The 20,106-nt window shown below is 44.3% G+C and overlaps 1 protein-coding gene across 2 annotated transcripts in view; it reads left to right on the top strand.

The window, feature by feature from the left end:
* The first annotated feature begins 17,097 nt into the window (after positions 1 to 17,097).
* Positions 17,098 to 20,106, top strand: part of LOC115153841 (NEDD4-binding protein 2-like 1) — a 17,319-nt gene continuing 14,310 nt past the window's right edge. Inside the window, exon 1 of one of the 2 annotated variants that reach the window (XM_029699448.1) lies at positions 17,098 to 17,480. In XM_029699448.1, coding sequence (XP_029555308.1) covers positions 17,392 to 17,480 — 89 coding nt within the window. In that variant the 5' untranslated portion in view covers positions 17,098 to 17,391. The remainder of the gene's footprint in view (positions 17,481 to 20,106) is intronic. The other variant, XM_029699447.1, reaches the window with a different exon arrangement.

Below are 20,106 nucleotides of genomic sequence, written 5' to 3' on the forward strand. Positions count from 1 at the left end.
AATCAAATGCCCTTACTACAAAAATACCACCCTGAACCACATAAAACAAATAACCTCTGCCACGTCCTGACCAAACTACAATAACAATTAACCCTTTGTGACGTAGAAGTCCGTCACTGGCCGCGGGCAGCATTTGGTACTTTAAAGCACTCACACATTCATCACTCCTCCCTGCTCCGTTATCAGATAAGTTAACAATGTGGGTCGACACACAAGTTAACTTTTCTCTATCTTAGTACATACATTTCACACTTACTTCAGTAACCGGTTATGGTATAAAGAAATAAACAGACAGGTGTTCATATTTAATATAAGCAATATTTATTATACTTAGATGTTGTGGATGAGCAGTTGTTTGTTCTGTTCCTCTCTCTCTCCATCTCTGTAGCTTCCGGCTATGCTGGATAAGGACCCGAGCTAAGGGAATTGGGCTTACTTTGTAGTGCCCAATTCGGAATGGCTCATTAATGTAAATGGGCATATTGGAAGACACTGTCAGTAGTGATGTCATTTTGTAAATGTTATATTGTGATGTTGTTTCATAACGTGTTGCAATGTATATATTTTGGTATGTGTAGATAAATGGAAACTGTAGGTTGAATAGGTAATTGCTTAATTAATTAGTGTTAATTGTTCTGAGGGGAGGGGCTACCCCTACAAAAGGAGCCTCTCTTTCAGTTCATTAAGAGGCATTTTGGATTGAGCTGTAGGTGGGGCAGCTTTGTTTTTTAGCTGTCCCATAAGGTATACGTTTGATGGCAGTACTGTTGTTTTTGTTCCGGAATCACTATGTAAATAAACACCTTTGCACAGAAGAACTTTTGCGGCTCCGCCATCTTTTTATTTTTTATAGAGGTTAGGTTTTCCAGTTTAGCCTTCTGGCCTACTCTACGTGACATATGGTGGCAGCGGTGGGATGGCGCACCGCAAATCAGTGAATTCCAACAAGAGAGGTAAAGGAATGCGTACAGGATTGCGTTCTCAGCAGCAGCATCAACTGTCAGAAAAGGTAATTGAAGTTGAAACGGGGTGGAATACCATGGAATCTTCTGGTGAAGAGGTTAATTATGAGAAACTAGGAGCCCGACCAAGGGGCCAAACACAACCAGAACTGTTTGAACTACTGGTTGAACCAGCAGATACAGCCATAAGAGACCAGCTGACTGAAGGAGCTGTTGGGGGACCAGAACCACACCCAACCATGGTAGCCCTTTTCCAGCAACTTTTCACCTGCCTTGAGAAGAGGGACGAAGACCTCAAGCAGGAGTTTCGGGGCCTACGCCAATCTATCCTCACAGCTCCTCACCAAGCAGAACTCGTCAGTGAGAGCCCAAGATTGGGTCTGCCAACACCAGGACGACAAAGGCTTGACGCAGCAGGGACTTCAACTCCACAGCAGGATCCCCAAGCAGTAATGAGGCCAGCCCCAGCACCCGGAGACCAGTCCAGCAGTGTTAACGTTCATCTTCCAGCATTCCTGAGGAAGGAGCCAAAGATGCCCTCATACCAGCAGGGGGAGGACATTGAAAACTACTTGCTGAGGTTTGAGCGAATGGCCAAGACGTGGCAGTGGCCGGAGGTAGAGTGGGCCTGCAGGCTTGTCCCATTGCTCACGGGCAAGGCCTTAGCGGCTTACACAGCAAGGGATGAGGGGCTGTCCAACGTCTACAAGGGCTTGAAGGAAGCGCTGCTGGTGAAGTTTGACATCTCCCCGGAGACCTACCGTCAACGCTTTAGAGCTGCATTGACGCCATCGGGTGAGTCGCCGACAGAGACGTACCACCGCCTCAAGGGTCTCTACCGACGATGGGTTCGACCGGAGGAGAAGACACAGGACGAGATCGGTGAGGTCATCATCCTCGAGCAACTTCTACAAGTTCTACCACACGACATTCAAACCTGGGTCCGAGAGCACGAGCCCAAGGACGGGCTTATGGCGGCCAAGCTTGCGCTGCAGTACCTTAATGCACGTAAAGGAGGCCCACCACGACCTGCAGCACCCGCTCCAAGGAGTCTCCGAGACACAAGGGACATCAGAGATGCCAGAAATGGAGGTAACCCTGGGGGTTATGTGTCTGGGAGGAGGGAGGTAAGGGATCATGCAGTTCACTCTGATGGGAGGGGTCTGACCTGTTTTTACTGCCGACAGCAGGGGCACAAGGCTTCAATGTGTCCGCTACGTAAATCCAAGCTCTCAGGTTACTGTTATGTGCCCAGAGAGGGGGATGGTGTTCAGAATAGACAGACTGGGGAAGGGTCAGTCTTGGTACCTGTAAAAGTGAATGGTAAAAGCCTTACTGCAATGATTGACACCGGCAGTTCCCTGTCGTTGATCAGAAAATGTAATGTACCTGTTAATGACATTGATTACGGTCACCAGAAACTGATCCAATGTGTCCATGGTGACCAGTCACAGCAGCCCACAGCTGAACTCACAGTGGAGATTCAGGGTCAGAAATATCTCCTCAAAGTTGGGGTAATGGAGAAGCTACCTTTTGAGATGATTTTGGGGAGGGATGTGCCTGTTCTCTCTGATCTGTTGGGAAGTGTGGGGGGTCAGCTATATGAGCAGTCAGTTTGCCAGTCTGATGTTCAGGTGTCATGTTCAGTTGTCACTCGTGCCCAGGCCAAAGCTGGTTTACAACCTCTGCCTGACTTATGTGATAGTCTGTGTGAGGGGGGAACCAAAGGGCCCAGAAAGTCACGCCGCCAGCGGCGTCTTGAGAAGTATGTGGGAACCCCTGTGCCTGTTGCTGATGTGTCTGGGTTAGAAGTGCAATGGGAAGTTCCACAAAATTTTGCTACACTGCAGAAGTCTGATGCAACCTTGAAAGGTTTATTTGATAAGGCCTTAGCTGGGGACAGCCAATCTTCATGTGGGGGAATATACACAGTAGACAACCACATACTCTACCTTGGGTCAGAAGCAGATAGCAGGAAGTTAGTGGTGCCATCTACATGTAGACCACTTGTTCTCAACCTTGCACATACAGTTCCATGGGAAGGCCATCTAGGGCAACATAAGACCTATCTTAGGCTAGGCTCCCGTTTCTTTTGGCCCTCCATGTATACTGATGTACAAACATACTGCAAAACATGCCCCACGTGCCAGAAAACCAGTGCTGTCCGTAGGTCTGACCGGGCTCCTCTATGTTCACTGCCAGTTATCTCTACCCCATTCAAGAGAATTGCAATGGACATTGTTGGACCCTTGGAGAAGAGTAGTGCAGGTTACCAGTATATATTGGTGATCTGTGACTATGCCACCCGGTTCCCAGAAGCCTTTCCACTCCGTTCCATAACCACTCCAAAAATAATCAGTGCTCTTGTTCAGCTCTTTTCTCGTGTAGGAATCCCAGATGAAATCCTGACGGACCAAGGCACAAACTTCACTTCACGACTGATGGTTCAACTCCACCGACAGCTGGGCATTAAGGGCTTGAGGACCACTCCTTACCATCCCCAAACGGATGGGCTCGTAGAGAGATTCAATCAAACGCTCAAGAACATGCTGAGGAAGTTTGTGGCTGACACTGGTAAAGACTGGGATAAGTGGTTACCCTTTCTGCTTTTTGCTTACAGGGAGGTGCCTCAGGCATCAACAGGTTTCTCGCCATTCGAACTCCTCTATGGATGGCCAGTGCAGGGACCACTGGACCTGCTGAAGAAGTGCTGGGAAGGTTCCCCAGTAGCTACCTCAGGACAGGGGATTGTCCAGTACGTTCTCCAGATGCGAGACAGGCTGGAGCGGTACCGAGAGGAAGCTAGGGAAAACCTTCAGCAAGCCCAGAAGGCCCAGAAGCGAGGTTATGACCAGCACGCTCGCCACAGAGAGTTTAAGCCAGGACAGAAAGTCCTGCTCCTCCTTCCCTCGTCTACCAGCAAGCTCCTTGCGCAGTGGCAAGGGCCGTACCTAATCGGGAGGAAGATGGGTCCGGTGACCTACGAGGTGCTGCACCCGGACAAGGGTAAGGAGAAGCAAACCTACCATGTGAACCTCCTCAAGGCCTGGGAGGAGAAAGAGGAACTCTCCAAGGTAAAATCCTTTCTGGTCCGCAGAGTAGAAGAAGAGGACGAATCGGATGGGGTCACAGAGGCATGGAAAGGACGAGCAGAGGTCATACTGGCTCACTTAGAAGAAGACAAGCAAGATGAGCTGAAGCAGCTGTTTGGCAAGTATCCGGGCCTCTTCAGTCAGAGGCCAGGAAGAACCAAAGTCCTGGAACACGTCATTCGTTTGAAGCCTGGCCAGAACCCTGTCCGCCAGCATCCTTACCGTGTGCCTGAGAGGCTGGTGGTAGCCCTCAAAGAAGAGGTCCACACCATGATAGAGATGGATGTTGTCGAGCCATCATCAAGTGAATGGAGCAGCCCTATTGTCATTGTCCCAAAGAAGGATGGCTCTTTGCGTGTCTGCATGGACTTCCGTAAGGTGAATGCCATCTCCCAGTTTGATGCCTACCCCATGCCCCGCATTGACGACTTACTGGAGAGAATCGGTAGAGCTCATTACATCACCACATTGGATCTCTGCAAAGGGTACTGGCAGGTGCCCCTGGACGAACAATCCAAGGCCTACACTGCGTTCCGAACACCGATGGGCCTGTTCCAGTTTAAGGTCATGCCGTTTGGCCTTCATGGAGCCCCTGCGACTTTCCAGAGGCTGATGGACAAGGTCCTCCAGGACTGTGATGATTACTGTGCTGCTTACTTGGATGACGTGGTGATCTACAGCCACTCCTGGGAGGAGCACATACAGCATCTTAGCAGAGTCCTGGGGAAGATCCATGATGCAGGCCTCACGCTTAACTTCCTGAAGTGTGAGTGGGCAAAACAGGAGACAAAGTACCTGGGTTACCAGCTGGGTAAGGGTGAAGTTCGACCTCAGGTGGACAAAGTGGAGTCCATCAGGAACAGCCCTCAACCCAGAACCAAGACACAGGTGAAGTCCTTCCTAGGTCTGGCAGGATGGTACCGGAGATTCATTCCGCAGTTTTCGACCATCGCTGTCCCTCTGACCAATCTCACTTCAAAGGTGGCCAGCAACCCTGTGAAGTGGACTGATGAGTGTGAGGAAGCCTTCAGGATACTGAAAAAACGACTGTGCTCATTCCCTGTTCTCCAGACCCCTGATTTTCAGAAGAGGTTTCTCGTGCAGGTGGACGCTTCGGCTGTGGGAATTGGAGCTGTACTGGCCCAAGGGGAGCCAGGAGAAGAGCTTCCTGTACTGTACCTGAGTCGGAAGCTGTTGCCGAGGGAAACCAGGTATTCGACAATTGAGAAGGAGTGCCTGGCTATAAAGTGGGCCCTAGATAGCCTCCGTTACTACCTTCTTGGGAGGGAATTTGACCTGCACACAGACCACAGAGCACTGACCTGGATCCAGACCATGAAGGACCGGAATTCTCGTGTGACCAGGTGGTATCTGGAGCTCCAGCCCTTCAGGTTCTCTGTCCGTCACAAGGCAGGAAAAGAAAACGTCACGGCGGACTACCTATCCAGGCTCCCGAACCTGGTCGCTTCAGGAGAGGAGGAAGGTAATGTGACGTAGAAGTCTGTCACTGGCCGCGGGCAGCATTTGGTACTTTAAAGCACTCACACATTCATCACTCCTCCCTGCTCCGTTATCAGATAAGTTAACAATGTGGGTCGACACACAAGTTAACTTTTCTCTATCTTAGTACATACATTTCACACTTACTTCAGTAACCGGTTATGGTATAAAGAAATAAACAGACAGGTGTTCATATTTAATATAAGCAATATTTATTATACTTAGATGTTGTGGATGAGCAGTTGTTTGTTCTGTTCCTCTCTCTCTCCATCTCTGTAGCTTCCGGCTATGCTGGATAAGGACCCGAGCTAAGGGAATTGGGCTTACTTTGTAGTGCCTGTCCGGAATGGCTCATTAATGTAAATGGGCATATTGGAAGACACTGTCAGTAGTGATGTCATTTTGTAAATGTTATATTGTGATGTTGTTTCATAAAGTGTTGCAATGTATATATTTTGGTATGTGTAGATAAATGGAAACTGTAGGTTGAATAGGTAATTGCTTAATTAATTAGTGTTAATTGTTCTGAGGGGAGGGGCTACCCTTACAAAAGGAGCCTCTCTTTCAGTTCATGGAGAGGCATTTTGGATTGAGCTGTAGGTGCGGCAGCATTGTTTTTAGCTGACCCATAAGGTTTGATGGCAGTACTGTTGTTTTTGTTCCGGAATCACTATGTAAATAAACACCTTTGCACAGAAGAACTTTTGCGGCTCCGCCATCTTTTTATTTTTTATAGAGGTTAGGTTTTCCAGTTTAGCCTTCTGGCCTACTCTACGTGACACCCTTATACTGGCCAGGACGTGACATACAGACAATATCTACAGACAATATCTACAGACAATATCTACAGGCAATATCTACAGGCAATATCTACAGACAATATCTACAGACAATATCTACAGACAATATCTACAGACAATATCTACAGGCAATATCTACAGGCAATATCTACAGACAATATCTACAGACAATATCTACAGACAATATCTACAGACAATATCTACAGACAACATCTACAGACAACATCTACAGACAACATCTACAGACAATATCTACAGACAATATCTACAGACAATATCTACAGACAATATCTACAGGGCCTTCAGAAAGTATTCATAGCCCTTGACTTCTTCCACGTTATGTTAAAAAGTGGGATTCAAATTGATTCAATTGTCGTTTCTTTGGTCAACGATCTACACAAAATACTCTATAATGTCAAAGTGGAAGAAAAATAAGAACATTAAAAAAAATGCAATAATTTAGCTTGATAAGAATTCAACCCGCTGAGTCAATGCATGTTAGAATCACCTCTGGTAGCGATTACTGCTGTTAGTCTTTCTGGGTAAATCTCTAAGAGCTTTACGCTCCTGGAATAAACTATATATATATATATACTAGCTAGCTAGTTAATAACAATACATTGTAATTAGCTAGCTAGTTAACAATACATTGTAATTAGCTAGCTAGATAGTTAACAATACATTGTAATTAGCTAGCTAGATAGTTAACAATACATTGTAATTAGCTAGCTAGTTAACAATACATTGTAATTAGCTAGCTAGTTAACAATACATTGTAATTAGCTAGCTAGATAGTTAACAATACATTGTAATTAGCTAGCTAGATAGTTAACAATACATTGTAATTAGCTAGCTAGATAGTTAACAATACATTGTAATTAGCTAGCTAGATAGTTAACAATACATTGTAATTAGCTAGCTAGATAGTTAACAATACATTGTAATTAGCTAGCTAGTTAACAATACATTGTAATTAGCTAGCTAGTTAACAATACATTGTAATTAGCTAGCTAGTTAACAATACATTGTAATTAGCTAGCTAGTTAACAATACATTGTAATTAGCTAGCTAGTTAACAATACATTGTAATTAGCTAGCTAGTTAACAATACATTGTAATTAGCTAGCTAGTTAACAATACATTGTAATTAGCTAGCTAGTTAACAATACATTGTAATTAGCTAGCTAGTTAACAATACATTGTAATTAGCTAGCTAGTTAACAATACATTGTAATTAGCTAGCTAGTTAACAATACATTGTAATTAGCTAGCTAGTTAACAATACATTGTAACACAATTTCTTCATTTAACTAACTACCATTCATGTTTGTTGTTGTTGAGAACATAGCTAATCAAGCACGCAGAAATGTACATGCATTAGTATTCTTATTATTTATTTATTCACTATGGTAATTTAATTTCTACGGTGGGGGGGGACATCCACCTTGGGGGGTTAATTTATGAGGTGGAAAAAGTACCCGGTGACAACGAGCCTGTTATTGGTTTTTCAGCCGACAGCCGGTGCTTATGGGAAAACACTTACAATACATTTAGACCCTATGTTTGTGTTGAGAAACAGCACTCTTGAATGCTGGGTATTATTTAAATCATAGAAAAATAATTCATAAATATTAGGAAAGTGTTCTTAAAGTTTTGTACACTCAGTGTATATAAAAAAAACACAGGAAAAAAAATCACATTTTTGGACTGTCTTAAAACCCATATCTATCTTGCTTCTATATGGTTTTATGTCCTGCGGATTGGAAAGAAAAGATGAGTTCAAGGGGAAAAGTGATCCTGTCAGGTAGCCTTCCATTCTCAGACACCATCTAGCCTAGCTGACGCCATCTAGCCTAGCTGACGCCATCTAGCCTAGCTGACGCCATCTAGCCTAGCTGACACCATCTAGCTAAGCTGACACCATCTTGCCTAGCTGACGCCATCTTGCCTAGCTGACGCCATCTTGCCTAGCTGACGCCATCTTGTGACATTTTCATGATTTCTGACCCCTTTTTGTTTCTCTGGCCTCTGTTGATTTTAGTCACCCTATTTCTGACCATCCTACTTTGGTAAAAAAGTCCAATAACCTTTAAACGGATTATGATAGAGAGACATGAAGTTAACGTATTAACATATACTGAACAAAAATATAAAAAGCAACATGCAACAAATGTGTTGTGAGGCCGGTTAGACGTACGGCCAAATTCTCTAAAAACGACATTGGAGGCAGCTTATGGTAGAGAAATGAACATTAAATTCTCTGGCAATAGCTCTGGTGGACATTCCTGCAGTCAGCGTGCCAATTGCACGCTCCCTCAAAACCTGAGATATATGTGGCATTGTGTTCTGTGACAAAACTGTACATTTTTAAAGTGGGCTTTTATTGTCCAAGGCACAAGGTGCACCTGTGTAATGATCATGCTGTTTAATCAGCTTCTTGATATGCCACACCTGTCAGGTGGATGGATTATCTTGGCAAATGAGAAATGCTCACTAACAGGGACGTAAACACATTTGTGCACAACATTTGAGAGAAAAATAAGCTTTTTGTGCAAGTGGAAAATTTGGGGGAATTTTTTTTTCTCAGAACATGGGACCAACACTTCACATGTCGCGTTTAAATTTTTTTGTTCAGTGTACATACATTGCTTGCAGCTACAAAACCGGTTGGGTGTGCACACTATTGCACCGTATCCTAATTTATCAAGTTCTCCACCTCTCCCCTCCGTCTCTCTCTCTCTCTTCTCCTATGAGGAGCAAACAGTACTGAGTAAACAATCATGCACCTCAGCGCTAACCAAGGCTGAACTTTGACCCTTGAAACCTGGTAACCCACGGTTACCACGGGGGGAGGGGGGGGGGGATGGGTGTCTGAATGCAAGCAGAGAGGTTTGAAATCACACACACACACAGGACAGGAAATAAGACATGCACATATTGTTGAAGAACTGTAATTCTGGAAAGAAAGAATAGGAACGAAAGAGAGGCTGAGAAAGGAGGGAGAGTTGGCAACTTACTGACGCAAGTGAGTGAAGTCAATGTGGATATCTGCAGAGCTTTCTGGAAGAGGAAGGAGGCAGGCATCATGCATTATAAAGAGACAGACTGTTACACCTAACAGGGTCGTGTTCAGCAAGACACCGTGGTAAATAGTTTTGAAAGGTTTCGGGAGGGCAACAAAATATGCCGTGTGTTCACAAAAGGAGGATTGCAAAGATATTAGTTAGCCAGCAATTTGGCAAAGAACTACATTGACACATTTGTATTTGTACACATCTTGCTGACTCGAAAGCCAAACGAAAACCACATTTCGAATTAGTTACAGCGGTTAAAAACAAATTATGGCAATCGACTTTTCTTGCATCTAACTCGGCCAACTAACAACAATAATAATCAGCCAAGCTGAGAGAAATTAAACTTCAGACACCAGTGGGCTGAATCAGGGTCCCACAGAGGAGACCAGTGGGCTGAATCAGGGTCCCACAGAGGACACCAGTGGGCTGAATCAGGGTCCCACAGAGGACACCAGTGGGCTGAATCAGGGTCCCACAGAGGAGACCAGTGGGCTGAATCAGGGTCCCACAGAGTGTTTCTTGGTAGTCTTAAACAAATCTACTTTGAAACAAAGGTATCCACCTCACACACATGCTTCCCTGTGGCTCAGTTGGTAGGGCATGGTGTTTGCAACGCCGGCATGGTGTGTGCACTGCCAGGGTTGTGGGTTCAATTCCCATAGGGGGCCAGTACAAAAAAAAAAGGAATGAAATGTTTGCATTCACTACTGTAAGTCGCTCTGGATAAGAGCGTCTGCTAAATGACGTAAATGTTAAAGACCCCTGTACCATGTCACATATAGAGTTGAAATGTATTCCATTTTGAGTTTGCATCCCAATATTACACTTTGTATACATCACAGAAGACTGAAATATAACAATACCGTTTGACATAGAAACACTGGATTTTTTAAAATAATGTTTATTGATTATGAAATCATGAAACAGATGAATAACATTCCACACATGGGACCACTCGGTCATTTTACTGCAGCAAACAGGCTACTAAAGCTGAGGCAGAAGCCCTGAGCTTGGAGGCACGCACACCAGGGCCAGGTGAAAGCTGAGGCAGAAGCCCTGAGCTTGGAGGCCAACACACCTGGGCCAGGTGAAAGCTGAGGCAGAAGCCCTGAGCTTGGAGGCCAACACACCAGGGCCAGGTAAAAGCTGAGGCAGAAGCCCTGAGCTTGGAGGCCAACACACCAGGGCCAGGTGAAAGCTGAGGCAGAAGCCCTGAGGTTGGAGGCATGCACACCTGGGCCAGGTGAAAGCTGAGGCAGAAGCCCTGAGCTTGGAGGCCAACACACACCAGGGCCAGGAAAAAGCTGAGGCAGAAGCCTGAGCTTGGAGCAACACACACCAGGGCCAGGTGAAAGCTGAGGCAGAAGCCCTGAGCTTGGAGGCACGCACACCTGGGCCAGGTGAAAGCTGAGGCAGAAGCCCTGAGTTTGGAGCAACACACACCTGGGCCAGGTGAAAGCTGAGGCAGAAGCCCTGAGTTTGGAGCAACACACACCGTGGCCAGGTGAAAGCTGAGGCAGAAGCCCTGAGCTTGGAGGCACGCACACACCGTGGCCAGGTGAAAGTTGAGTTAGGTGGTTCTGTCAAAAAGAACAACGCAGTATGGGGGTCAACATCTATGTCTCAGGACTGGTCACCCCTCAGAGCCTGGTTCCTCTCTAGGTTTCTTCCTAGATTCCTGCCTTTCTAGGGAGTTTTTCCTAGCCACCCCTCAGAGCCTGGTTCCTCTCTAGGTTTCTTCCTAGGTTCCTGACCTTTCTAGGGAGTTTTTCCTAGCCACCCCTCAGAGCCTGGTTACTCTCTAGCTTTCTTCCTAGGTTCCTGACCTTTCTAGGGAGTTTTTCCTAGCCACCCCTCAGAGCCTGGCTCCTCTCTAGGTTTCTTCCTAGGTTCCTGACCTTTCTAGGGAGTTTTTCCTAGCCACCCCTCAGAGCCTGGTTCCTCTCTAGGTTTCTTCTTAGGTTCCTGACCTTTCTAGGGAGTTTTTCCTAGCCACCCCTCAGAGCCTGGTTCCTCTCTAGGTTTCTTCCTAGGTTCCTGCCTTTCTAGGGAGTTTTTCCTAGCCACCCCTCAGAGCCTGGTTCCTCTCTAGCTTTCTTCCTAGGTTCCTGACCTTTCTAGGGAGTTTTTCCTAGCCACCCCTCAGAGCCTGGTTCCTCTCTAGGTTTCTTCCTAGGTTCCTGCCTTTCTAGGGAGTTTTTCCTAGCCACCCCTCAGAGCCTGGTTCCTCTCTAGCTTTCTTCCTAGGTTCCTGACCTTTCTAGGGAGTTTTTCCTAGCCACCCCTCAGAGCCTGGTTCCTCTCTAGCTTTCTTCCTAGGTTCCTGACCTTTCTAGGGAGTTTTTCCTAGCCACCGTGCTTCTACACCTGCACTGCTTGCTGTTTGGAGCTTTAGGCTGGGTTTCTGTACAGCACTTTGGGGTCTAGGTCTTTATTCCCCCATCTTCCATCCTCATGCATTTTCTTTTTGATAGACACTTTTAATGTAACATTATAACAAAACAAGAACAATCTTTTCATGATGTACACTCTACAGATTTCAAGATAGGACTACGTTGATATATTATATGCTAGTTTTAAATCAAATGGTCTGATGGTTTAAATCAAACAGTCAGTCTGATGGTTTCAGTTCGCACCTGCTGCGCCCAGCAGGCCAGGACAGCTCCTTCCCCCACTGCATGTGCACAGCCCAATGTACGCCCACAATGACAGAGTTGACAGAAAGGACAACCAGCCAATCCCAAGCAAACAACAAATTTGCCAAAAGAATCCAGCCACCCTAGACTGTTCTCTCTGCTACCGCACGGCAAGCGGTACCTGGAGCGCCAAAACTAGGTTCAAAAGGCTTCTGAACAGCTGCTACCCCCCCAAGCCATAAGACTGCTGAACAGCTAATCAAATCAAAGTTTATTTGTCACGTGCGCCGAATACAACAGGTGTAGACCTTACAGTGAAATGCTTACTTACAGGTGTCGTGGAAAATTGTCTTAAAAGTAACACTCTTACAAGAACTTGTAAATTCAATATAGACTTTAATACAAAGTATCAAAGCCGAGCCGGTCCGCAGAACAACTGCCTTCCTCAGGCCCTGGCTCTGCTTTTATACACATACAATACATAGGTCCATCCTTTATGTAAATGAAGAAAAACCCTTTGTGCTTTCTGCCACCATTATCTTTCAACCCTATGGATAACGCCCATATCTGAGGATAACGCCCATATCTGAGGATAACGCCCATATCTGCTCTTATTTCTAACATAATGGTGGCCAAACTCTCCTCACGTGGATATAAAATAATGCATCGCATGCTTACTCTTGGTTGTTTTTCCTGTTTTCCTTTCTCGTGTGTTTCTCTCTAAGTGCACCCGGGCCATATTTACTTAACTTATTATCTTCTACTACTTAACATAGGTTCATCCATCTGACTAAACGTTGTCATGGCTCTGTAGCTAGGCTTCCTGGCCTTCACGTGGTCCCCAACGTCCTCGTTATCATTACTTAAGGTCAGATGTTAATCTCCTCTTCCCTTAGCTAATGTACCTATGTTTTTCCTTCCTTCAGCACGTCTTCCTTTCTCCCACACAGGCTCTAACCAATAGTGCAAAAAAAGGTGTTAGGTGAACAATTGGTAAGTAAAGAAATAAAAACAACAGTCGGATGGGGCCACAGTGTCTTCTGATCCCTCCTGTCTCAGCCTCCAGTATTTATGCTGCAGTAGTTTATGTGTCGGGGGGCTAGGGTCAGTCTGTTACATCTGGAGTATTCTCTTGTCTTATCCGGTGTCCTGTGTGAATGTAAATATGCTCTCTCTAATTCTCTCTTTCTTTCTTTCTCTCGGAGGACCTGAGCCCTAGGACCATGCCTCAGGACTACCTGGCATGATGACTCCTTGCTGTCCCCAGTCCACCTGGCCATGCTGCTGCTCCAGTTTCAACTGTTCTGCCTGCGGCTACGGAACCCTGACCTGTTCACCAGACGTGCTTGTTGCACCCTCGACAACTACTATGATTATTATTATTTGACCATGCTGGTCATTTACGAACATTTTAACATCTTGACCATGTTCTGTTATAATATCCACCCGGCACAGCCAGAAGAGGACTGGCCACCCCTCATAGCCTGGTTCCTCTCTAGGTTTCTTCCTAGGTTTTTGGCCTTTCTCAGGAGTTTTTCCTAGGGAGTTTTTCCCAGCCACCGTGCTTCTTTCACATGCATTGCTTGCTGTTTGGGGTTTTAGGCTGGGTTTCTGTACAGCACTTTGAGATTTCAGCTGATGTACGAAGGGCTATATAAATAAATTTGATTTGATTTGATTATAATGATAAAAGTATTTCTATGTTTAAAGATAAATGATTAAACAATTTTACCCTGAAACCTAACTATTAGTGATATAGTTTATGTAGCATGTATAATGAGTAATTAAATAGTTAAACATAAAGTTCTAACTAGGTTGGACTAGGATAAGAGAGGAATGTGTGTGTGTGTGTGTTTAAGAAAGCACAGAGAACCATTAACCTATGTTTGACCCTATCTAGCTAGAACTCTTGAGAGTTTATCATATGAGAGGGAGTAACCCTCAAGGTTTCCCTAATCTCTCAGGGGGAATGGAACTGTTGGCTGGGTAGTGATATACAGGGGTGAGACTTCTGGAGAGAGATACAACCCACCTACTGTTCGTGTGTATGTATGTGCGTAAGGGTATCTACTGTTCGTGTGTATGTATGTGCGTAAGTAGAGAGTGAGTTATAAAATGAAGGTCTTTGTGTAATGGACTTCAGAACGTTCTCGTGAATAAACTGTATGAACCTTTTGCAGAAAGCTGAGTCTAATTATTATTAACCCAGTGTCTTTCAAACCTTGGGGATTAGTCAAAGCTTATTGACTGTTAGTTATTATCATTGGGATAGAAAACTCTCATGACATATAAAGACAGGCTATATACAGTAGAGAGGCTATATACAGTAGAGAGGCTATATACAGTAGAGAGGCTATATACAGTAAAGAGGCTATATACAGTAGAGAGGCTATATACAGTAGAGAGGCTATATACAGTAGAGAGGTTATAACAGTAGAGAGGCTATATACAGTAGAGGCTATATACAGTAGAGAGGCTATATACAGTAGAGAGGCTATATACAGTAGTGAGGCTATATACAGTAAAGAGGCTACATACAGTAGAGAGGCTACATACAGGAGAGGCTATAAACAGAGAGGCTATAAACAGTAGAGAGGCTATATACAGTAGAGAGGCTACATACAGTAGAGAGGCTACATACAGTAGAGAGGCTATAAACAGAGAGGCTATAAACAGTAGAGAGGCTATAACAGTAGAGAGCCTACATACAGTAGAGAGACTACATACAGTAGAGAGGCTATAACAGTAGAGAGGCTATAACAGTAGAGAGGTTATACACAGTAGAGAGGCTATAACAGTAGAGAGGCTATAACAGTAGAGAGGCTATAAACAGTACAGAGGATATATACAGTAGAGAGACTATATACAGTAGAGAGGCTATAAACAGTAGAGGCTATATACAGTAGAGAGGCTATATACAGTAGAGAGGCTATATACAGTAGAGAGCCTATATACAGTAGAGAGGCTATATACAGTAGAGAGACTATATACAGTAGAGGCTATATACAGTAGAGAGGATATATACAGTAGAGAGACTATATACAGTCCAAGACTTGGCACTCCGGTACAGCTTGCCATGCGATAGTAGAGAGAACTGTCTATGACTGACTACTTGCATTGTCCCCACCCCCATTTTTACGCTGCTGCTACTCTCTGTTTATTATCCATGATTAGTCACTTTAACTCTACCTACATGTGCATAGGCTATATACAGGGTGTTACGGTACAGAGTCAATGTGGAGGCTATATACAGGGTGTTACGGTACAGAGTCAATGTGGAGGATATATACAGGGTGTCACGGTACAGAGTCAATGTGGAGGCTATATACAGGGGGTACCGGTACAGAGTCAATGTGGAGGCTATATACAGGGTGTTACGGTACAGAGTCAATGTGGAGGCTATATACAGGGGGTACCGGTACAGAGTCAATGTGGAGGCTATATACAGGGGGTACCAGTACAGAGTCAATGTGGAGGCTATATACAGGGTGTTACGGTACAGAGTCAATGTGGAGGCTATATACAGGGGGTACCGGTACAGAGTCAATGTGGAGGCTATATACAGGGGGTACCAGTACAGAGTCAATGTGGAGGCTATATACAGGGTGTTACGGTACAGAGTCAATGTGGAGGCTATATACAGGGGGTACCAGTACAGAGTCAATGTGGAGGCTATATACAGGGGGTACCGGTACAGAGTCAATGTGGAGGCTATATACAGGGGGTACCAGTACAGAGTCAATGTGGAGGCCATATACAGGGGGTACCGGTACAGAGTCAATGTGGAGGCTATATACAGGGGGTACCGGTACAGAGTCAATGTGGAGGCTATATACAGGGGGTACCGGTACAGAGTCAATGTGGAGGCTATATACAGGGGGTACCGGTACAGAGTCAATGTGGAGGCTATATACAGGGGGTACCAGTACAGAGTCAATGTGGAGGCTATATACAGGGGGTACCGGTACAGAGTCAATGTGGAGGCTATATACAGGGGGGTACCGGCACAGAGTCAATGTGGAGGCTATATACAGGGGGTACCGGTACAGAGTCAATGTGGAGGCTATATGCAGGGGGTACCAGTACAGAGTCAATGTGGAGGCTATATACAGGGGGGTACCGGCACAGAGTCAATGTGGAGGCTATATACAGGGGGTACCGGTACACAGTCAATGTGGAGTCTATATACAGGGGGTACCGGTACAGAGTCAATGTGGAGGCTATATACAGGGGGGTACCGGCACAGAGTCAATGTGGAGGCTATATACAGGGGGTACCGGTACACAGTCAATGTGGAGGCTATATACAGGGGGTACCGGTACAGAGTCAATGTGCGGGGAAACCGGTTAGTCGAGGTAATAGAGGTAATTTGTACATAGAGTTATTATTAAAGTGACAATGCATAGATAATAACCGAGAGTAGCAGGTGCGTAAAAGAGGGGAATATTTGATTAGATATTCAGGAGTCTTATAGCTTCTTGGACCTTGACTTGGCGCTCCGGTAGGCAGGAAGCTTGGCCCCGGTGATGTACTGAGCAGTACGCACTACCCTCTGTAGTGTAGAGACATACAGTAGAGAGACATACAGTAGAGACATACAGTAGAGACAGACAGTAGAGACATACAGTAGAGAGACATACAGTAGAGACATACAGTAGAGAGACATACATTAGAGAGACATACAGTAGAGAGAGATACAGTAGAGACAGACAGTAGAGACAGACAGTAGAGAGACATACAGTAGAGAGACATACAGTAGAGAGACATACAGTAGAGAGACATACAGTAGAGACATACAGTAGAGACATACAGTAGAGACACAGTAGAGACAGACAGTAGTTGACCTTCACAACTTTATTTAATCGTATCATCTATACAAAATATAATTGGTTTGAGTTGATGTACAGTTGGAAAGATGGATATTAACTGAATGATCAGATAGAAATAGACATTATTGTGTAGATCCAATGTGACTGTCAGATGGATTGGAATAGTGTATCCTCTATTCATTGTATTTCTATCTTCAACATGCAATACCAGATTACAGCCCTGCCGTTATTTGAAGGCAGCCAATCCAATAGTTTCTGAGATCGGTATTCAAAAAGTTTAGAAAAAGTAGTACTTTTTTGGGGGGGGGGCACCTGCATTCAAATTGTTTTTTTTGTCACCTTTAAAGTAACTATTTGCTGCACCGAGAAGAAGAAAAAGAAGTTGACTTTCCAGACAGTTAAAAGAATAGTTCTCCCGGTGTCTGTGGTAGGGCGTGTTCTCTGAAGAACAGAGGACATCTGGTGATGTGCTGTTGGTGAGGAGGCGCAAAACACAAAATGGCGAATGGAAGAGGACGAAAACCACCTAAAAAGAATCTCATCATCATCAGAGGTTTGCCCGGAGTTGGAAAGAAGAGCTATGCAAGGTAGGTTACTCCAATACTTTATCACCCCCCCCAAAAAATAAATATATCAGGCAGACGTTTTACGTTTTTTTGTTCGTTTATTTGCGTTGTTTGTAACTTATTTTGTACATAATGTTGCCGCAACCGTTTCTTATGACCGAAAAATAACTTCTAGACATCAGGGGTCAGATTCACAAAACATTCCTTAGGAAAAAACGTAAGAGGTTTCTTAATAAGGGAAGAGAATATGAAGTTTATAAGTTGGTAAATACTGTAATGAAACAGGGAGGGAGCGGGTCTCGAACCCTCGACCTTCTAGCCCGGACTCCGGCGCGCTTTCCACTGTACCGCAAAAACATACTGAAACGGCAGAGTCGATATCAGCGCTTATAAACCCAGGGTCCTAACAATACAATTCCTCAACATGGTCTTAGGAATTCCTTGTTTTGTGAGGAACTTCGTCAATATCTTAAGTGGCATTGACATAAGTGACCAATAAATAAGTTTATGCGACAAAGGACGATTGGATTTGGTTATTGCGTTATTTTTGACACATTATAGCCATCAGACTGGCTATATCAGAAATGGATAACGAAGAAAGGAGATTGAAGTGAGAGTAGAGGAAATAGCAGCCAGGAAAAGGTTTCTGTTGGTTAGACCTGATAACTGCGGTGTCACTGCAGACAGCAGAAAGACAGGATGTAGTGGCCCTGTCTGTCTCTGCCGTCGGGGGTATGGCAAGGCACTCCGGAAAAAACAACTGCTCCGACTGCAAATGGACGAGATAGAGCTAGCTATTTAACACTTCTAGAATATTGTAATATATTGTTAATTACAAGCTAGCTAAATAATGCGTGTTTTAATTTGGTATTCTTGCTGTATTTAAATATCCGGGTAGCCAACTGTCCTTGGCGCAAGAAAACGTTCATGGGTTACAAAAATATCCATTTATTTCAAGACAAGGGTTTAGTTGTCCTCAAGTTAAATACATTTCCAAGAAGAAATCCTGAAGTATTTATTTTCAAGAATCCCCATTTCTTCTTAACTTTTTTCTTTAGCAAGAAGAAACTGAGGAAAAACCTAAAGAACATTTCCGGTAACTTTATTGAGGAATAGGTTCTTCTTATAGCCTCCACTATAGTTAAGGGAAAAAATGGCAGTTAAAAAAGGTAACCTGCCTAAATGACTACCGACCCGTAGCACTCACGTCTGTAGCCAGGAAGTGCTTTGAAAGGCTGGTCATGGCTCACATCAACTTCGACACATGTCAACGTCTCCAGCCATCCAAGTCATAGACTGTTCTCTCTGCTACCTCACGGCAAGCGGTACCGGAGCACCAAGTCTAGGTCCAAGCAGCTTCTGAACAGCTTCTACACCCCCAAGCCATAAGACTCCTGAACGTCAAATGGCTACTGTGGGTGAACAATCCAGATCTTTGGTGGTTTTCAAGTGCCCATGTTGAAGAGTCTCCGGTCGCCTGGTAATTTTCCAATGTCCATACTATTATTAGGAGGTGCAGGAGTGGTCCAACACAGAATGAAGCATTGGATTCTAATCAAGGCATGGTGGTGTCAGATAAACTGAGCTAAACATGGACCAGACTGCTTGGAAGCCACATAGAATCAAATAAAATTTAAAAATAAATGTTATTCGTCACATACACATGGTTAGCAGATATTAATGCGAGTGTAGTGAAATGCTTGTGCTTCTAGTTCCGACCGCATAGTAATATCTAACATGTCATTTAACAGTAATCAGGGATAAGTGGTGTAGTCTAAACAGGTCATAGGGATAATGGTGGCGCAAGGCCAAGGGGAGTTATTTATATGCATGGGAGGGAGTGACTATATGTGTATATATATATATATATATATATATATATATACACACACTAGATGTAAAGAAGGAAAACTATTACATTTACATTTAAGTCATTTAGCAGACGCTCTTATCCAGAGCGACTTACAAGTTGACTATAAAGACAGAGTTGTGTGATAGGAAAGTCAGTTGTTCCATGGAATTGCTCGGCTCTGTTACTTTGTAATAAAGTCTTAATTGAATTCACAGGTTCCGGTATCTGCGAAATATTTTGATTCAATATTTCCACAACACTACCCAGACTATTTGCATTGCCCCCCCCTCTCTCTCCACACCACTGCCTCTCTCTGTTGTCATCTATGCAGTCACTTTTAATAACTACCTATATGTACATTACTGCTGCTCTTTAATTACTTGTTACTTATATCTCTTATCCGTATTTTTTATTTTTTTTTAAACTGCATTGTTGTTTAGGGGCTCGTAAGTAAGCATTTCACTGTACGGTCTACTACACCTGTTGTATTCAGCATTTCACTGTGAGGTCTACTACACCTGTTGTATTCAGCATTTCACTGTGAGGTCTACTACACCTGTTGTATTCAGCATTTCACTGTAAGGTCTACTACACCTGTTGTATTCAGCATTTCACTGTGAGGTCTACTACACCTGTTGTATTCAGCATTTCACTGTAAGGTCTACTACACCTGTTGTATTCAGCATTTCACTGTAAGGTCTACTACACCTGTTGTATTCAGCATTTCACTGTGAGGTCTACTACACCTGTTGTATTCAGCATTTCACTGTGAGGTCTACTACACCTGTTGTATTC

The sequence above is a fragment of the Salmo trutta genome, chromosome 19, assembly GCF_901001165.1.
Source record: "Salmo trutta chromosome 19, fSalTru1.1, whole genome shotgun sequence".
In the NCBI taxonomy this organism is placed as follows: domain Eukaryota; kingdom Metazoa; phylum Chordata; class Actinopteri; order Salmoniformes; family Salmonidae; genus Salmo; species Salmo trutta.